The following is a 16225-nucleotide window of genomic DNA, read 5'->3' as shown; positions in this document are numbered from 1 at the left end:
ATACAATTTCTTTGAGAAGTTATACGAATATTTGTACTTCTCAGAGAAATTATATTTCCGTCAAGCATATCGCGTGAGTCTATGAAACTAATTGATGAACAATTTGATCGTTGTTGTCCAGAGTCTTGCACCACGTGCTACCACTATGACTGGGATTGGCAGCCAACATTTTGTTGCGGTATGCCAGCAACTCCTGCCGCTTTTGCTCCCTCATCATCTCCGCCATGAAGGGCGCATCCTTCGTCTGTCTGCGATGCAACCTCTGGCAAATGCAACAGTCAGTTTTCTTTGGTGGAACTATCTTCTCCAAGGGTTCCCCCGTTTTCCGTGCACCCAACTTCTGCTTCGAGTGGATTTCACTCTTCGTTTGCACTAAACTCTCAACTTTGGGAGTATCTTCATCGAACATAGGATATGGATAATGAAGTACATCAGTTGGTACAATATTTTCAATGTCTATATCATGGTTGGAATTTTGCAAGAAAGTGTCTGCTTGAAGAATTTCCTTAAGCTGAGTCAGCTGCTCTTCATAGGACGGTGTAGGAGTTTCTTCCCCTCTATTATGTATCTCTACACGACTCCTGTTCTCTCTTAGGATGCTTCTTCGATGCTCCCCTTGATCGTTTTGACTGTCTTCGAGACGTTGTTCATAGGGTTTGACTATCAAACCGCTTCTGATCGGATGCAATGACTGCTTCTCAGCGATAACAATTTCCTCGAGCATTGAGGGGGCAATAGAGGCTGTTTCCGACTTTTGCGATTTCTTTGAGCGGGCAAGACTGACCGTGTCCCACTGTTTTGCCTGCTCCTTCAATAAGTTCGATGCATTACTTCGTTTACTTTGTTTTCCTCGCTTCCTTTTTGGTTTTCCTGTGCTCTTTTTATGCTGTGTTAATTTACGAATCGAATTTGGTTTGGGTTCAAACATTTGCGACGAAGAACTGAGTACAAAATCTTGTGAATTGGAAATTGTCGGCACATTTGATGCCACTGAAGAACTAGGAGGCTTAGGTAGCCTTTCGATTTTGTGGATGTGATTCACTGCCAGATAGGGATTGTTGTTGGCATACACTTTGCCGTCATTGGGCAACCTTCTCGTATAGTTCATATTTCTGATATCCACACGATTTCCCATGGGATAATAGACCGGCATCGGTGGCACCTTCCGCACCGAATCTGGATCTTGGTTTTCTTGCAGAAGCTGATAAAATGTGTTTTTGCTATGAGCTAGGCTGCTGTTCTCATACCAACCACCTGGCCGTCTCTGAGGAAACGGATAGAGGCTAGATGGAGTCTTGGCTAAGGGAACTTCCGGAAAGGAGCAGTCCTGCTTGCTTCTGAGGTCCTGCTTCCTTCTGGAGTTGCCCTTGCAAGTGGGCCAAGCGAGTGCTATGCCTTCAAGTTTTTCCATGCTGAACAAAACGTTTGCCAACGAGTCGGGGAAATGTTTGGCATTCGGATTAATGGTTATGGGATGGGAAAACTTCTTCATATTTATATTTTTTTTTGAATTTTTTAACTATTTATAAAAATACAAAATAAAAAGAAAGAAGTACTCCGCACTGGCTAGCTGGATCTCCAACAGATTTCCAACTGATATAACCAGAAACTATCCCTTGGATGGATCATTATTCGTAGGATAAGCAAAAAGGAACTTTGTTTCAACTGCTGAATTAATAAAGTTTATTTTCAGGTATATATTTTCACTATCGAATATTAACTGTGACTCAAGATACAAATTGAAGAGAGGGATTTAGAGAGAGAGGGGTGCGAGTATCTTATGCTTAAAGTAAATAACATATTTATGTATATGGCATTAAATAAGTATTTATGTATGTAAAATGTTCATTGATAACTAGCGTAGCGTAGCGTAATGTTAATTGTCTGTCAACGATTGACGATGACATTTATTGGTCCTACCGGTGCCTGTTGAGAAGCGTTTTGGTTGTACATAGTTCTATCATAGGTACTCGATTCCATTCCGATCGTGTGAGGATATTCTTCTTAGCAAAGGAAAGGAGTAACTCCCATTCTCCCTCCGAACAAACGACTTAGAATAGTATATCAATTGCATAATTTACTTAAATACTTAGCACAACATCAATGGATTGCTAATTTTAAAAGTTTTCATTGCGTTTAGTTTGGGAATTTGACGGCCAATTGATACGGATTTGAAGTAAATTCTGTTTTTAGAATCTCAATTGAAGAAGACTATAAATGACTATGCTGTGTGGGTTACGCTTTTTCAATATCAACATCAACATCATTACATTGTAATTAATTGCTTTCATTGCATTTACACATTGTACATTCAACATTCAAGGTGGTTCCAAGATATTCCAAAGAAAATATATTATAAATATGTTGTGTAAAAATGTATAAATTCCATTCTGCCCACGGCAATGTTAGTTTCGGAATCTTTAAAGGCGGAGTATTGACTATACATTCGGGTTAGCCTAACAAAAACTGCATAAAGTGATATGATTTTGGTCTCAAATGGCATACATTTTGACAGCAGGTTGGCTTGGAGATTATTGACTGCATGTTTGGGAATAGATACTTTGATTTGGAACCTAATATTTCTAAGGTTTCAGTGGGTGCAATTCCCAGAAGACATTTCCAGAGGAGGCTAAGAGCGAGCTTGGTATAACTTATTTTCGAATGAGAGAAGTTTATAAGTAATCCCATTTTTCGTCGGTGTGTTCATTTATTTCTACATATTCTTAGCCAAACTTAAATAATAATAAACCGAATGCTTTAAAAGCCGTGCACAGAAATGTCCTAAAATATATTTATGTATGTGTTGCACATTCTCAGATGAGTTGTAAAATTATTCTTAAGTCATAAATAAGTTACCATAGGAAGGCATTTCGTTCTGTTTTAATTTCTGTCAATTAATTTTTTGCCATTCGTTTCATTTAAAAATTGTGCGGCTTTATGAAGATTTATTTGGAGTATTTGTTTTCATAATTGGCTTGGGGTTTAATCATAGTTATAATTATAGTTAGGAATATTTTATGTCTTTAACATCAACGTTTAACTGTTGCTTTTGTTACAAAATTCCGGTACAAGCAGCATTTTTGTTTTTAATTATAAAATTCATTTTGTTCCCCATTGGCTTAGGTTGTAAGCGTTATAAATATTACATACAATATCTTTTGTTTATATTTCTACGCTTCTACTGTAGCTATAACAAATGTGCACAATATTTGGCTATGGTTGAAGAAAGCACAAGCTATAGGAGTGCACAATACGATTACTACAGGTTGTTTGTTATACGGGGTATTAATTATACGATGGTCTATAAATGTTTATATAAATCAAAAGCGTACGGGAATGGCCGGCAGACGAGCCAAAATGTGTCATGAGATCTCACAGTTCATCATTTATAAATATATTCATTTATGTGTGTGATGCTTTGAATATTGCGCAAAATACTATAAATGCTCCGCGGGAAACGATACAAAAAGATCATCAGAAGTGCTGTGGAGAACTGTGTCGAGTATAATTCGTGAATGACATACGATTTTCCTATGGATTTTATGTTTAAATAAACAGATTTTGTTGGTTTTTCATGAGTCACGTGATCAAAGAGTCATCCCGGGAGCCTTTATGCCTATTTGGGTTTGATTACTTTAGCCTCGCAGTCCGATGGGTCTATATCTGTCTCCACAATGACCGTGTTACGGTGTATGCGCTCCGCCAGCTCGGTCACGGGATCCGATGGCTTGGTTGTGGATCTGACCTCCGAGCGCCTGCGTATGTTCTCGTCCTGCTGCTGCCTCCTTTGCACATCGCTCAGCCTGAAGGCCTCCAGGAACTCGTTCAGATCCACCTTGCCATCCCCATTGAGATCCATCATGCGACACTTTTCCAGCATCTCCTCCTTGGAGTAGTCGCCCGGCATGTGTGCCGTCAACAAATCAATTGCTGTCTCGAATTCGTCCAGAGTTATTTCACCTAAGGAAGCGACGAGACAGCTGCATTATGGGTGCTTGCTGATGGGGTGTTTGCTTACCCGAATTGTCTGCATCAATGATGTTGAAGATGGCCACCAAACTGGCTTTGTTCGCATACAAAGCGTCCATGACTGAGGTGCCATCTGCCTCCGCCTCCATCTGCAAAGCAAACAGGAATATAAGTGGGAAATCTCACAGTTAATCTGGGAAACTACTCACAATCACATCCGTGTCCAGCAGATCCAGAGTAGTGTTATAGTTCACCATGTGACTGTCGGTGCCAGGAGCCAGCTTGTCGCGTAGCAGACGCCAGGGCAGACCCAACTTTGTGACCTTCTCCATCACATAGCACCAGTTCGTAATGGTTATGCAGCCGGTGTTGTCCGGATCGAACTTCTTGAACTCATCCTCCAGCTCGTCGCGATAGTCGCGCATCTTCACAGCGAGCTCCTTCAGCGCAGAGCTCTCCACCATGCCCATGCGCTGCTTGAAGGACAGCCGCTTGGACTGCGAGGCTGCCGAGATGTACTGCACAAAGTGCGGCATCAGCTGGTTGTTGAGGCGTATGTAGGCGCCCTTGTTGGAGCCAATCGCATAGTAGTTGGATGCCGAAAAGATTGTGATTACCTGTGGAAAGCGGTAAGGGTTTTAGAAGCAGTTTTTGTGAGGGAAAGTTCCACCCACCTTGTTGTCATGCATAAACTCATGCCCGTTGGGCTTGCACTCGTGGGAGCGTATGACATAGCTGAGTCGATGGCGCTGCAGGAAATTCTCAGTGGTATCGGGGCCAAACCAAACGCCAGCACCACGCAGTGTGTTCGGGACGCAACCCATCACAGCCTGCGGATCGCTCCACATGATATCGAAGATCTGCAAAGGCAGAATCACATGAAATAAAGCTAGATGGAAATCAGTCTTTGGGTGAATACCTGCTGCCATTCGGTTTTATCCAGAGGCTCGCCATCTGTGAGCGGTGGTCGCAGAATGGAAACGTACTGCAAAGATGACAAAGTTAGTCAATGGTCAACGTTTGAGCCAAAAGAGGAGGACAAACCTTGCCCCGATCAATGCTCTTGATGAGATCCAAGCTGGTGTTGTCGGAGATGCCGCCGTGGACAATCAGCACTCGGCTGTTGAGAACGGAGCCCAGTGGAAGCCATCGGTAGACCTCGTCGATGATGGACAGCAGTCGCTTGTGGTTGCGCTGCAGCGCAGACAGAAGGAACAAATCAACAGCGAATCCACGAGCAAAGCGACAACTCTTACAGGATACTTGCCCTCCACCTCGCGAATGAATCCATAGCGAGCATTCATGACGCTGTCTTCGTGGTTGCCGCGGTTCAGGAAAACCGCTTGGGGAAATGCCAGATAAAGGGACAGCAGCAAGAGCAGCACCTCCAGCCCACGCTTGCCGCGATCCACAAAGTCCCCATTGAACACATAGGGATTGGAAGATGAAGGAAGACCGTTCTAGAAGATAAAGAACTGCCCGTAAGTATACGTAGAACATACGTAGAGTGTATTCCCTCACCTTGTGCAGCACCACAAGTAGATCGTCGAGTTTTCCATGCAAATCGCCGCAGACAGTGACCTGCTGCGACACTGCAGTGGACACCATCGAGATGTTGGGCAACTGCTTGAGGGACTTGGCAGCCTCGCGCAGGATCAGCGCCACATACTTTGGATGCAATCGGTTGCCCTGGAAGCAGAGAATATCTCGTTGGAGAACGGGAAAGTAGATGCTGCTGTTGCTTCAGACTTACCCGTTTCTTGCGGAAGACGTCAATGAGGAGATCGATGTGACTCTTTCGTATTGGCAACTCTATTTTGGCATTCACAGTATCCCCGAGCTCATCCATGATGTCGTCCTTCTCGTCCAGCAGGGAAACTGCAGCAGAAAAATATAAACTCTAGAGGTCATTTCTGTGGCAAAACTTACAATTGGACTCGGCATGGTGTTGGTTTTTCCTGCCCGCTGCCTGGGGCATATGTTTGATGAGGTCATTGAAGAATTTGTACAGCTGCGGGAGAACAGAATGTTACGCATGAATAGGCAGACACATTGTTGTGGGAGGGGTACGGAGGGGTACACTGTTGAGGTTGCACTTGCAGCACTGTGCCATCGACTTGTCATGCTATCGACTTTTGAAACTCTACAAATGCATTTGTCTGACGTCTGCTGGGGGGTCATCTTTCTTACCTCAGCCTGGTCCTGTTCGCTGGCGTACTCTAGATTCTGGAATATCTGCCAGTTGCAGCGCCTCTCCATCTCGCGACGCGCCTGATGCCTGCGATACCATTTTTGGATAAATATTGCCGCTCTGATAGCTACAAAATAGATCAAATATTATGTATTAAAAGTGATTTCTGTATTGCAGGTTTCTTGCTTGCGACTGTATGGGTGCGGGGGATTGAGGGACTTCGAGGAAATGCTACATCAAAGCCACAGAAACAACACCTAAAGACAGTCGAAAGCAGGGCGGGGGGAGTTTTCCTTAAAGTTACGCTCAACCTTTGACATTTTCAAGCATTTCCCGTTCGACTCGTCGCTTATCGGTACAAAGTTCACAAAATGCAAATTTTTGTGTGTTGTGAGTGGGGAGTCGCGGGCATGGGGGGTGGTGCGGGATGGGTTGGGTTGTGCGGAATATGGACAGTACTCGCGTTAATTACTTGCCGTTCTCATCCATTCTGATGCAAATTTACACGTCTGCAATACGAAAATGTACACACACACTGAATGCTGAAAACGTCAAAGACAGTCAAAAAATGGTCGGGCAGAAAGGGCAAGGAAAGGGCGGGGTAGGGGGTTTGTGGCAACAACAGTTCTACTTCTACCAGAGAGAGGGGTCTGGGTTTTGGGATGGATTCTTCTGCAGTTTCAAAATCTTTTACACACTTGTCGCTGTGTCTGGTGGGGGCGGTGGCTTTTTCTTTCTCAAATTTATGCAGCCCATAAGATGGGTCGAAAATTGCTTCAACATCCGTCGCAGTACAGTCCGATACCCAGCTGCAAATGTTTATTATTTCCGGGAATTTGTCATTTAACAATACTCAATGACAAAAAAGTATTCGTCACTAATCGGGCACTTTCCCTCGTCATTTCTTCGCAATTAATTTGGAAAACTTTGGGCTGATTTTACTCTACAATTTTGTGATCTGTCCACAAGCATTTCAGAATATATTCAATGGCCAAATCGATGTACAAATATAGGTCCATCTTTGGGCTAGACTTGGCTTGATTCCAGACTCAATTTTGGCACTCTGTAATTTCAAAATCGAATATGAAACGAGTTTCTAATTTAGCATGATTAACGAGGCATGCGCACTGGCAGATATGTTAATTTTTGTTCTCTGCTGCCATTTCCACTTACGAATAAGTCTGCTGTGATTAATCTCGCTGGCAATTAATGTTGGAATACCTGATTACAGCGTTCGCCTAGCGTTAATGGCCGGAATGAGGATTTTGTTACAAGGGAAAATGCCGAATAGTCAGTCCATGTCCAGTCCAGTCACTGCTGCATGACGAATACTTTCTTGCCCGCACACACAAAATACGAATAAACGATATGAATATATTGCTTTTGGCTGCCGAAACTGGATAAAACTGCCCTGACACTTAAGGCACGGACTGTTTTGGTTAATTATATAAACTGGCGGCAAGAAAAGCCTTGGAAAAGCCTCAACCGCAGAGACCTCAAGTCAAGGCAGTGAAAGGGAGAATTAATTTGCGTTTGCAAATGCCATTGTTAAGCACTTTTGAATGTCCGACCTAATAGCAAACCCTATAGAAATACTCGAAGTTTCTGTTTCTGTGACTGTCTTTCGAATGCAACCTCAAACTCAAATGAAAAGCGAAAAGTTTTTATTATTTTTCCGTGCACGCCGCTTGAAACCGCATAGAGGACCCCGAACGACTGGGCAACTATTACAATACTCGTACTTATTGCAGCAGTAGAAAAGAGCTACGCGATGACTATGACGATGCGATGCCTCGTGCTCTGCTCTGCTCTGTTCTGTTTGCTTTTGTGTGGCAGCCAAAGTGTTGTTTTTGCTTCTTTCAAAAGGCGTAGCACAGTGGGCCCAACACTCAGTTGGAGTGAACAAAAACACGTTTAAGGTACAAAAAGCACATGGCCTCCACAGTGTTCTTTGTTCCAATTATCGAATCGTTGGACGGTCGTTCCTTCGTCCGTCCGTTCTTCCCTCTACCAATTTGCGTCTACGTCCGCGTGTTTGTGGTTTAATTTCTGGCTGCGTGACTAGCTGAATGGGGTGTACTGCTACTATGCATGCCAGAGTATTGACCCATACTCTTGTAGATGTATGTGTGCTGTGCATACATATATCAAGCCTTAGTTATAGCCAACTGTCCAGCTGTCTTACCAACAGCCCAACAAACTATGGGCGCCCTCTTTGGCGATGTTCCTTCCCTTTGACGGCGACAGAGAAGCAGGGTGTCGTCGTCTCTTTGGCTTGGATCCATGTGTATCGCTGGTAAAATAAATTGGAACAAAGCATAAGGTTAGCGCAAGCGCCGGAACACGACCACGGTCAGAGTAGTAGGGCCTTCTGTGGCCTTAAAGGTCTGTCGATGGGGAGTACAAGTGCAGGTCAGCGTACACCAATAAGCGGCCCTTGAGGAGACGCAGAGCTACCAGCAAAGAACACACAAGGGACATATGGTAAGTGTGAAACTCCTTAAAGTTCTAAGAACATGTTGAGACAACTCCTTTCTCTTTTCGTTCCATGGATCCCTTGGCTTTTTCCTATATTCCTTCCTATTAGTGGACCCAATTTGTCAGCATGACCAGATTTCAGCTGACCTTATCCTCTGCTTAGTTCCATGTTCGTCAACCGATGCTAATTGCTAGCCTGACTTTGCTTAATTCCTAACCATCAGAGGAACAATGACACCGTAAATGGATTAGGTTGGCTCTGCTACAAATCCCCTGCGACAGTCAACCCAATGGATCTAAGTCTATGGTTAACAGCAAGTTTACTCACTTTTCTCGGCTCGGGAGGCGCTCATTCCCCGCAGTGGCTTGCGAAAGTGTTTGCACCAACCTTTCCTTTGGAACAGCTGCAGCAGACTGGAGGCCCGTGTGGTCGTCTGGGCGGACACCGACTGGGGCTGGCCGCTCGGACCCAGCGTCTGCATGCTGGCACCCACGCGCTCTATTTCCGATGAGCGGCACGACGAGGCGTCTTCCACTGAGGAGCCGCGCCGCTTGCCGTCCTCCTCGGATCGCAGGCACACGCAGCTGCGTAGCATACTTCTGCGGGCTGACGGGCTGACGCTGACGGACAAATCCTGTCTCAAGCTGTCAGAAACTAGCCCCCGGGGCTAGGTCACAGGTCACAGACCGTGAAGTCCGCAGGGCAGCGTAACCTAAGACGCCACAGTGACGTCCCTGGTCCCGTCGACAACTGTCAGGCGGCGGCAGGCAGGCAGGTGAGGCGCGTCTCCAGATCCACGTTCACGTTCACACATGCGTCGGGGCCAGAGGTCTGATGTGCCTGATGTCACTCGCCTTCGCCTGACACTGTAATGTAATTTGTCAGCAGCCCCCCCCTCTCACTTGCCACACTGCCAGAGTCCACCTCCGCCGAACGCTCGTCCTGGGGTGCGAGTGGGTGCCATTCGCTAGTCGGCGGCCCTAATGCAAATTGATTTCACTTTCGTATAATTTATTCATTTCGATGTTGGCGATGTTGCAACGTGGGGCATCAAATCAGCGTCTCAAAGCTCTTGCCAACTGAAAGAGAAATCAAATGATGAAATATTCCCGAGTCTGAAATTATGTTGAACACAAAAGTTAAATTGAAATGCTAAGTTTCTCCTTGATCAAATTAGCTTTGAAGGAGCATTCTGCATTCGCTTTCTGCTCTAATAAATAGTGGAGGAGGAGGTTGTACCTCTCCCAACGTTCCCTGATATGTACTTTCCATAGCTCTGTATAATGGGTGCATGGGTGTGGAGGAATGTAGTGAAATGAAACAAATACGCTGCGCTTTATCGACTGGGGAATAAAAGAATGATAGTTACAGCAGAATGGAGCACCATCGACACTTTGAATACACTGAGAAAAACAGCTGCAATTATTATGTTTATACGATTTTGCACTGCCCAAGTTTATGGCACAAAAGGAAACTCCATTTGTCTCTATGGCCAGCACGTAGCGCACGTTGATGCGTTGCAAATTGTTGGCCAATCATCGAATACACTGCCCCATCGTCAAAGCGGGGGCAGGGAGTTGCTTTGGGTTTTGGCTAACAAAACCCGTTGACCCGGTTGCCATTTCACTATTTATGACCACTACTGAATGTGTCTGTGTGTGTGTGAATGTTTATACGGGGTACGGTAGGTGCCCGAGGGGTCTTTTGTGATGGTCGAAATGCTTTCAGCTTTTATGAAGCCACTGTTCCTCTCGAGTGGCTCCGAAGGAACGAACCAATGTATCCACCAATTGAGCGATATGCCACACCCAGGCTTCAGCCCGGATGGGGGGTGGCCGCACCCACAGAAGAGCCACCAAAACAGTGGCAACAGAATCAGTGGCAGATCCACAAAGTGTGAAATTAAAATGATAACCTGTAGCAGAGCACGAGCACCCTCTCTACCCATCGATGGGAATGGGAATGGTGATGAGGGTTGAGGGTTGAGGGTTGAGGGATGTGGCGCAACATATTGTAACCTAAATATAAAGGCAGCATGGAAGGTGGGTGTATTGATTAATCGCTTCAAACATACAATAAGCATAGCACGGGCTACATTTTGTGGCAGAAATGCGAAACGAGCAGAGAGAGATACCGCAGCAAGTGAGTTTAAATGTTCGCAACTACCAGAACGATGGAATCGAAGAACTCGTATCGCCGGAAAATAACAATTTTAGGCGCTATCTTGCACAGGGAGGGGAACTCTCATGCATATTTCAATTATTTCTTCTTTTTTTCTTGGCTGTAGTCAGAGATCCCCAGCCGTGACGTTCCGCCCATCGTTTGCCAGGTAAAATGCTTTAGAAGTTGAACCACCGCATTCACACACTTCCCCTCTGCCGTGGCACTTTTGGGGAGAAAATTGCGTTAGCGAAAAATGTAAATGTGGCGGCAAAAGTGGGCGCAAGGCTTTTATCGAAATGTAATTTGTCTAAAGTGAAAATGACAGAACTGAGAGAGAGAGAGAGAGTTGACTGCAGCATTTTGGCATATCTTTAAGGATTTTCGCTGACTTTATGCGTCAGAAATAATAAATCTAAAGGATATTCGGAGTGGGAAAGGCCACAATTTGATCTTTAGGCCATCGAAAGCAACGGAAATAAAAGCCCAGAGCGTGAAAGGAAGTTCTAGGTCACTTTTCGGTACCGGTTGCAGGCCCAACTCTATTTATTTCAATTACCCATTTCTTTTGGGGTCAATTTCCGGTTCCGGGTGGCAACGCTGCCGCCTTGGGTCAGGACAAGAGGGATCAAAAGATAATGGGATTATACGCCAGCACATTGCGGACGAGAGAATACGTTGTTTCTCCATTAATCCCAGAACAAAGAGCGAACAGAACAACACAGAACAGCAGCAGCTATCTGTACGCTAAACGGACATTGACGATAATAGGTTCTGTCCACCAACGAATGGAATGAAGGAGGCAGGATCCGGATCCGAGTCCGAGTCTGAATCCCGCCCCATTGCGTGTGTGGTGTGGCGTGGCGGGCCCAAAAGATGATTGTTGGCTGACTCAATTACGATGAATTGCATGTCAGAGGACACGGACAGTCCGGCACTCAGCATTTCAGTTCAGCAAACATCGCTTACGCCCCGCAGCAATTAACTTGGCAGCAAATGTACTTATTTGCAGATGATGCGTCAAGTCTCAGGGTCAATGGCTGGAATAAATTCCAAGCAAACAACTAGCACGACATTGGGTCACATGCTGTGGAGCAGGCTGTCATTTGGTCCCACAGGAAGTGGCACATTGATGCTCACTCTCGAGATGAGTTTGCTTTCAAATACAGAAGGCTTAGACGAACATCTAAGGAGTATTTTGGGAGCACACCCTCTCTATTTACTGACTTCACAACTGCTCCAAATATGACCTCACTGTCTAAACTTACTAATTAAAACTATAAACGTGCACGAGTGTCGTTTATGAAAACAACTTTCATCAAGATAAAAGCTACATTTAATAGGCCTTAAACTAAGTTAAAATTCATTTAGTTTCCACTATGAAGGTGGATTAGGTTTAAGCTGTTTTCAACAGGAGAATACATATTTTTTAAAGGCACATAACATTTCCTGTACTGTGGCTATGGCTACAAAAACATTTAACCGTGAGCAACTACAAAGGTCCTAGGGTACGCCTCGCCCAAAGGTCAAATGAGAATCAGAAAAGTCTACTGTTCACGGCTCGCAAATTTGTTAATTCAAATTCTCTTGGCAGGTAATTAGGTTGCCTGCGCTTTTAATTGAGTTGCCCGAGGAGGAGTCAATTTGACGGGTAGGCACGTGCCCGAGAGGGTACCTGCCGAAGGAGCACCTGTATGGCCATGATATGGCATTGGCTATCACGTATTAACTATAAACATTTCCCCCTTAAATTTCGCAGTTTATGGCCAAAAAGTCTGCTCGGGCAGACCATTAACAAGGCCACGAGGGCTTTAACGACTTTGAAATGATGTCAGCTCTCGGATGCGATGCTCATGTGGATGTTGGATGTGTGTCAATGCTGAGAGTCGATTTTCGTTATTTATAAACCAAATTAGGGATAAACGGAAATTGGGCGTCAGGCGTTTGGCACCTTAAAAGCGGCGCTCCGCTCTGGCAGCATTAAGCAGCCATATGGACCCGGATTTCAGGACTTCCAGCCCAGCAGCTGTGTGAGAAGCGCCCCAAGGCATTCGAAGCAAGTATTTAGCCGTAATTTATTCACGCTACGTACACTCGGAGAATAATGGGGCGTAAAAGTGAAGTTGTAAAGTGAAATTGAGTTACAAATTTCGGATAAACATCTAAAGAAAAGCGAAAAAGCGTGCTTGAGGCATGGTACTTTGGATTATAACTTTGTAAGAACGTATTAAAAAACGCAGGCAAGGTTTCGGGCAGTGTATTTCATAGGAAAGTATGCGGCAAGTTGATGTTTTGCCTTAATTGCCGTCGGAGTGTAACCAAACACCGTCCCGACTTTCTCCTTCTTTTTGGTTGGCAAATCAAGCGCGAAAATTACGACACCTTGAATGGTTTTAGGGATGGAAGGTAAACCGACTTATTTAAATCGATTTTCGGCTGGAGTCTTAAATTTCAAATCTTGATTAGATGATTTGGGTACTCTCGTACCTCTGACAATTCGTCAGATTGGGTTCCTTTCTCCTTTCTCCTTGCTCTGCGGTTAATCCTTTGGAATTTTTTATCCCAAAAACAAACATCGCACATACAAAAAGTGGCAAGACTTAAAGAGCCTCCTGCTTTGCACCACTTTCTAATACCATTGGCATTTCAATAACCACGCAAAAAAAAAGTTTAGTCCTAAAGCCCACGCAAAAATCAAATCAAAAGTGGTGGCACATTAGGGGAATGAAACCGCTGGAAGTTGGAGCAGAATATATAAAAAAAACAAAAAGAAAAACTCCCAGGCGGTGGAAAAAATAAACGAAATCACGAAAATAAATAAACAAGTGAATCTCGGGGAAAGAAGGAAAGTAAAAAGGAAAGCCCCAAAATCAAATGCCAAACGTCAGCGAGATTGGTTGCCTCTGTGGGGGCCGGCCTGCGTTTCTGGATCTGATGCTCGGCAAAATGTCTCTGGGATGAGGGATTTTAATCTTCGATATGACTGCCATTCAAAAGGTAGGGTAAAGCACTCGAACTAATCTAATATGTATCATTATTACTATGACAATGTACTGAAACGTGAATGATGTGAGTGATAAGATAACAAATGGTATGGTAAAAACCCCCAAGCATAGGTTAGAGTGTAGTCGTGGGTCTGAACACGCCAACTGTTTTGATTGTTAAGCAATTATTTCTATTAATATATCGACTTTCGTTTGCATTATCTACGATATCTTGGTTAAAGTACGGACAGAGGTTGCAATTGCTTCAGCAATTAAAGGAGCTTTGAGCCGTAGGAAGAGTACATAAAAGGCTGCTAAACACCACGCTGACAGTTCCTTCATATCAATCAAATGTGATTGCATGTCTTATTTGCTGCTCCTTCTGTTAATGCAAACAACAAATTTACATGAACATATACATACATATATTTATGTGAAATATTTCTGTATGCTTAGATGTACAAAAGTATTCCCCATATTTAGGCGAAACACATTTAATGACCCGCAGCGTCGTTTTATCTACTTGGCAATTCGGTCAGAAATGTCTTCTTGGGGTCTTTCATCACCTTAAACATTTGTTTGTTCTAATATTTGCATATTTTTTAAACAAATTTCTCTGCGTAGCTGTTTGCTTGTGTGCGTTTGGGTATTCATGTCTCTGAGAGAAGAGAGAGAGAGAGAGTTGTCTAAATAAATATCACATGCATCTGTATGTACAAACGTGCAAACAAACATTCCCACATGAATATTTACATATGTATGTACATATGTATGTATGTACATACATATGTAAATATGTTTTTACTTTTCTTTAGTCAAAAACCCATTTCTCTCTCGCAAGGCTTGGCGCCTTAAGTTATTGTTGTTCACATAATTGACACACATACGCACATACGCATACTGAGTAGAAAACGCATTACACTGCACAGCCAATTATTCTGCATCGTGTGGGGGGGTACACTAAGCCCCAGCATGTTTTGGGGGGAAATCTTATGCCTGCATAACACTGTATACATCAACATATGCGAGGAGGTGACAGTTCGCCTTTCCTTTCGGAGGGATAAGTGGTCATAAAATTATAAGCGCAGAGACACACAATGCCGCATCCGCAGATACACATGTACACATGTACGTACATACATATGTATGTACATATGTGCAGATAATAACAGCCACATCCTAAATCGGCAACAACAATAACGGGAAATAGTACAAAGGCGGCGAAAAGCATTAAATGAAGCCAAACACAGAATAGAATGCTTTTGGTGACAAAACAGCACCGCACCAGCAACAAAAACAACAGCCGAGACCTACACCACACACCGTCGCATATCTGCGCTATGATTCCGAAATAGCGCGCCGAGCTGAGGAGCAGCAGCGGCGGCAGCGTCACCGTTACGTACACGGAGGCAGCGAGGAGGGCACACTCTGGTATTCGCGGTCCGTCTCTCATGGAATTCCGTTACAAACTGATTCGGGCCAGAAGCTCGGAAATCCTTTTTGGCCACAGTGGCCCCACAGTCGCCAGTCGGCGTCGCAGTCGCCGCCACTTACCGTTTCTGTTGGTGTTTCTGTTTCCTCAAAGTGACGTCGCAGCAGCAGCAGCAGCAAGCATGGGCAAAGCAAAACAAACGGCATCGTCCATATCAGCTGATTGCACCTTCCAAGTGTCATTTCACTTTTTCCCGTTTGCTCCATTTCGCTCTTCTCCGGAGGCTGCGCGCTCTTTGAGAACCGCTCTCCCAAGGAATGCAAAATAACAGGTAAAGCAGACTCTCCCTCTATTTCTATGTCCCTGTGTCTGGAAGGCAGCTCAGAGCACTCTTCTGGACTGCCTTACCATCCATTCCATGTGCCTTGTGCTCTGACAAATGACTGTGGGTGGGAGAGAAAGAGGAGAGCCATGCTGATGCTGCGACTGTACAAGGTGACGAATTCCATTCCCGTTTGTTTGGCACTCTCTTTTGGAGGGCTTTTGTGGAATGCCTAAACTTGTATAAAACACTGTGGCTGCGGCATTTGTTTACCGAAAATAATTTAGCGTGTCACGCTGAGTTAGAGCAGCCGATCTTTTCTGCATTTCAGATTTATTTTCCATTATAATTGAGTGTGAATCATACCCAAAGGCAACAAAACCGAAATTCCCTCTGTGATCCTGATATCCAGCTACTGGTATCAGATCAATTAGAAATAAAGCAAGATATAGACATGATAAATACCCATATATGGTGCATCGTTAAGCTTTGTGTCACTTTTTGTTTTTTAACGTATTCAAGTGGTTAACGTTTATTAGTGAAAAAAGAGCCTGACCGTCGCTTTCTTCTTAAAAGCACTTCCATTCTTCTGCTTTGTTGTCGTACCCTCGCAGTATATTGATTTTTTTGATGTCGTGTCTTTTATTGCTGCCGCTTACATGGGTGACCGACCCGTAGCACACATTCT

At 44.3% G+C, this 16225-nt stretch overlaps 2 protein-coding genes across 5 annotated transcripts; both read right to left on the bottom strand.

Annotated features, from left to right (window-relative positions):
• Nucleotides 1-79: 79 nt before the first annotated feature.
• On the bottom strand, nucleotides 80-1502 carry LOC117893525. The gene has a single exon (XM_034800165.1). It carries the CDS (start codon nucleotides 1490-1492, stop codon nucleotides 80-82), a length of 1413 nt encoding a protein of 470 aa, XP_034656056.1. The 5' UTR covers nucleotides 1493-1502.
• A 1979-nt stretch (nucleotides 1503-3481) lies between these two features.
• On the bottom strand, nucleotides 3482-9718 carry LOC117894751 (serine/threonine-protein phosphatase rdgC). 4 transcript variants are annotated; one of them, XM_034801962.1, is made up of 13 exons: nucleotides 8967-9718; nucleotides 8346-8453; nucleotides 6160-6287; nucleotides 5899-5980; nucleotides 5723-5847; nucleotides 5491-5658; nucleotides 5226-5429; nucleotides 5014-5163; nucleotides 4889-4954; nucleotides 4644-4829; nucleotides 4179-4586; nucleotides 4019-4118; nucleotides 3482-3960 (listed from the first exon to the last, which is right to left on the bottom strand). In XM_034801962.1, the coding sequence occupies exons 1-13, from the start codon at nucleotides 9232-9234 to the stop codon at nucleotides 3617-3619; spliced, it is 2337 nt and encodes a 778-aa protein (XP_034657853.1). In that variant the 5' UTR covers nucleotides 9235-9718; the 3' UTR covers nucleotides 3482-3616. The 4 variants fall into 4 exon arrangements, with proteins under 4 accessions (XP_034657853.1, XP_034657854.1, XP_034657855.1 ...); XM_034801963.1 differs by lacking the exon at nucleotides 8346-8453; XM_034801964.1 differs by lacking the exons at nucleotides 8346-8453; nucleotides 8967-9718 and adding an exon at nucleotides 6859-7030.
• Between the last annotated feature and the right edge of the window lie 6507 nt (nucleotides 9719-16225).

The sequence above is a fragment of the Drosophila subobscura genome, chromosome J (genome assembly GCF_008121235.1).
Source record: "Drosophila subobscura isolate 14011-0131.10 chromosome J, UCBerk_Dsub_1.0, whole genome shotgun sequence".
Classification (NCBI taxonomy): domain Eukaryota; kingdom Metazoa; phylum Arthropoda; class Insecta; order Diptera; family Drosophilidae; genus Drosophila; species Drosophila subobscura.
The sequence above is the reverse complement of the archived record's forward strand: the minus strand, read 5'-3'. Positions and strand labels throughout refer to the sequence as shown.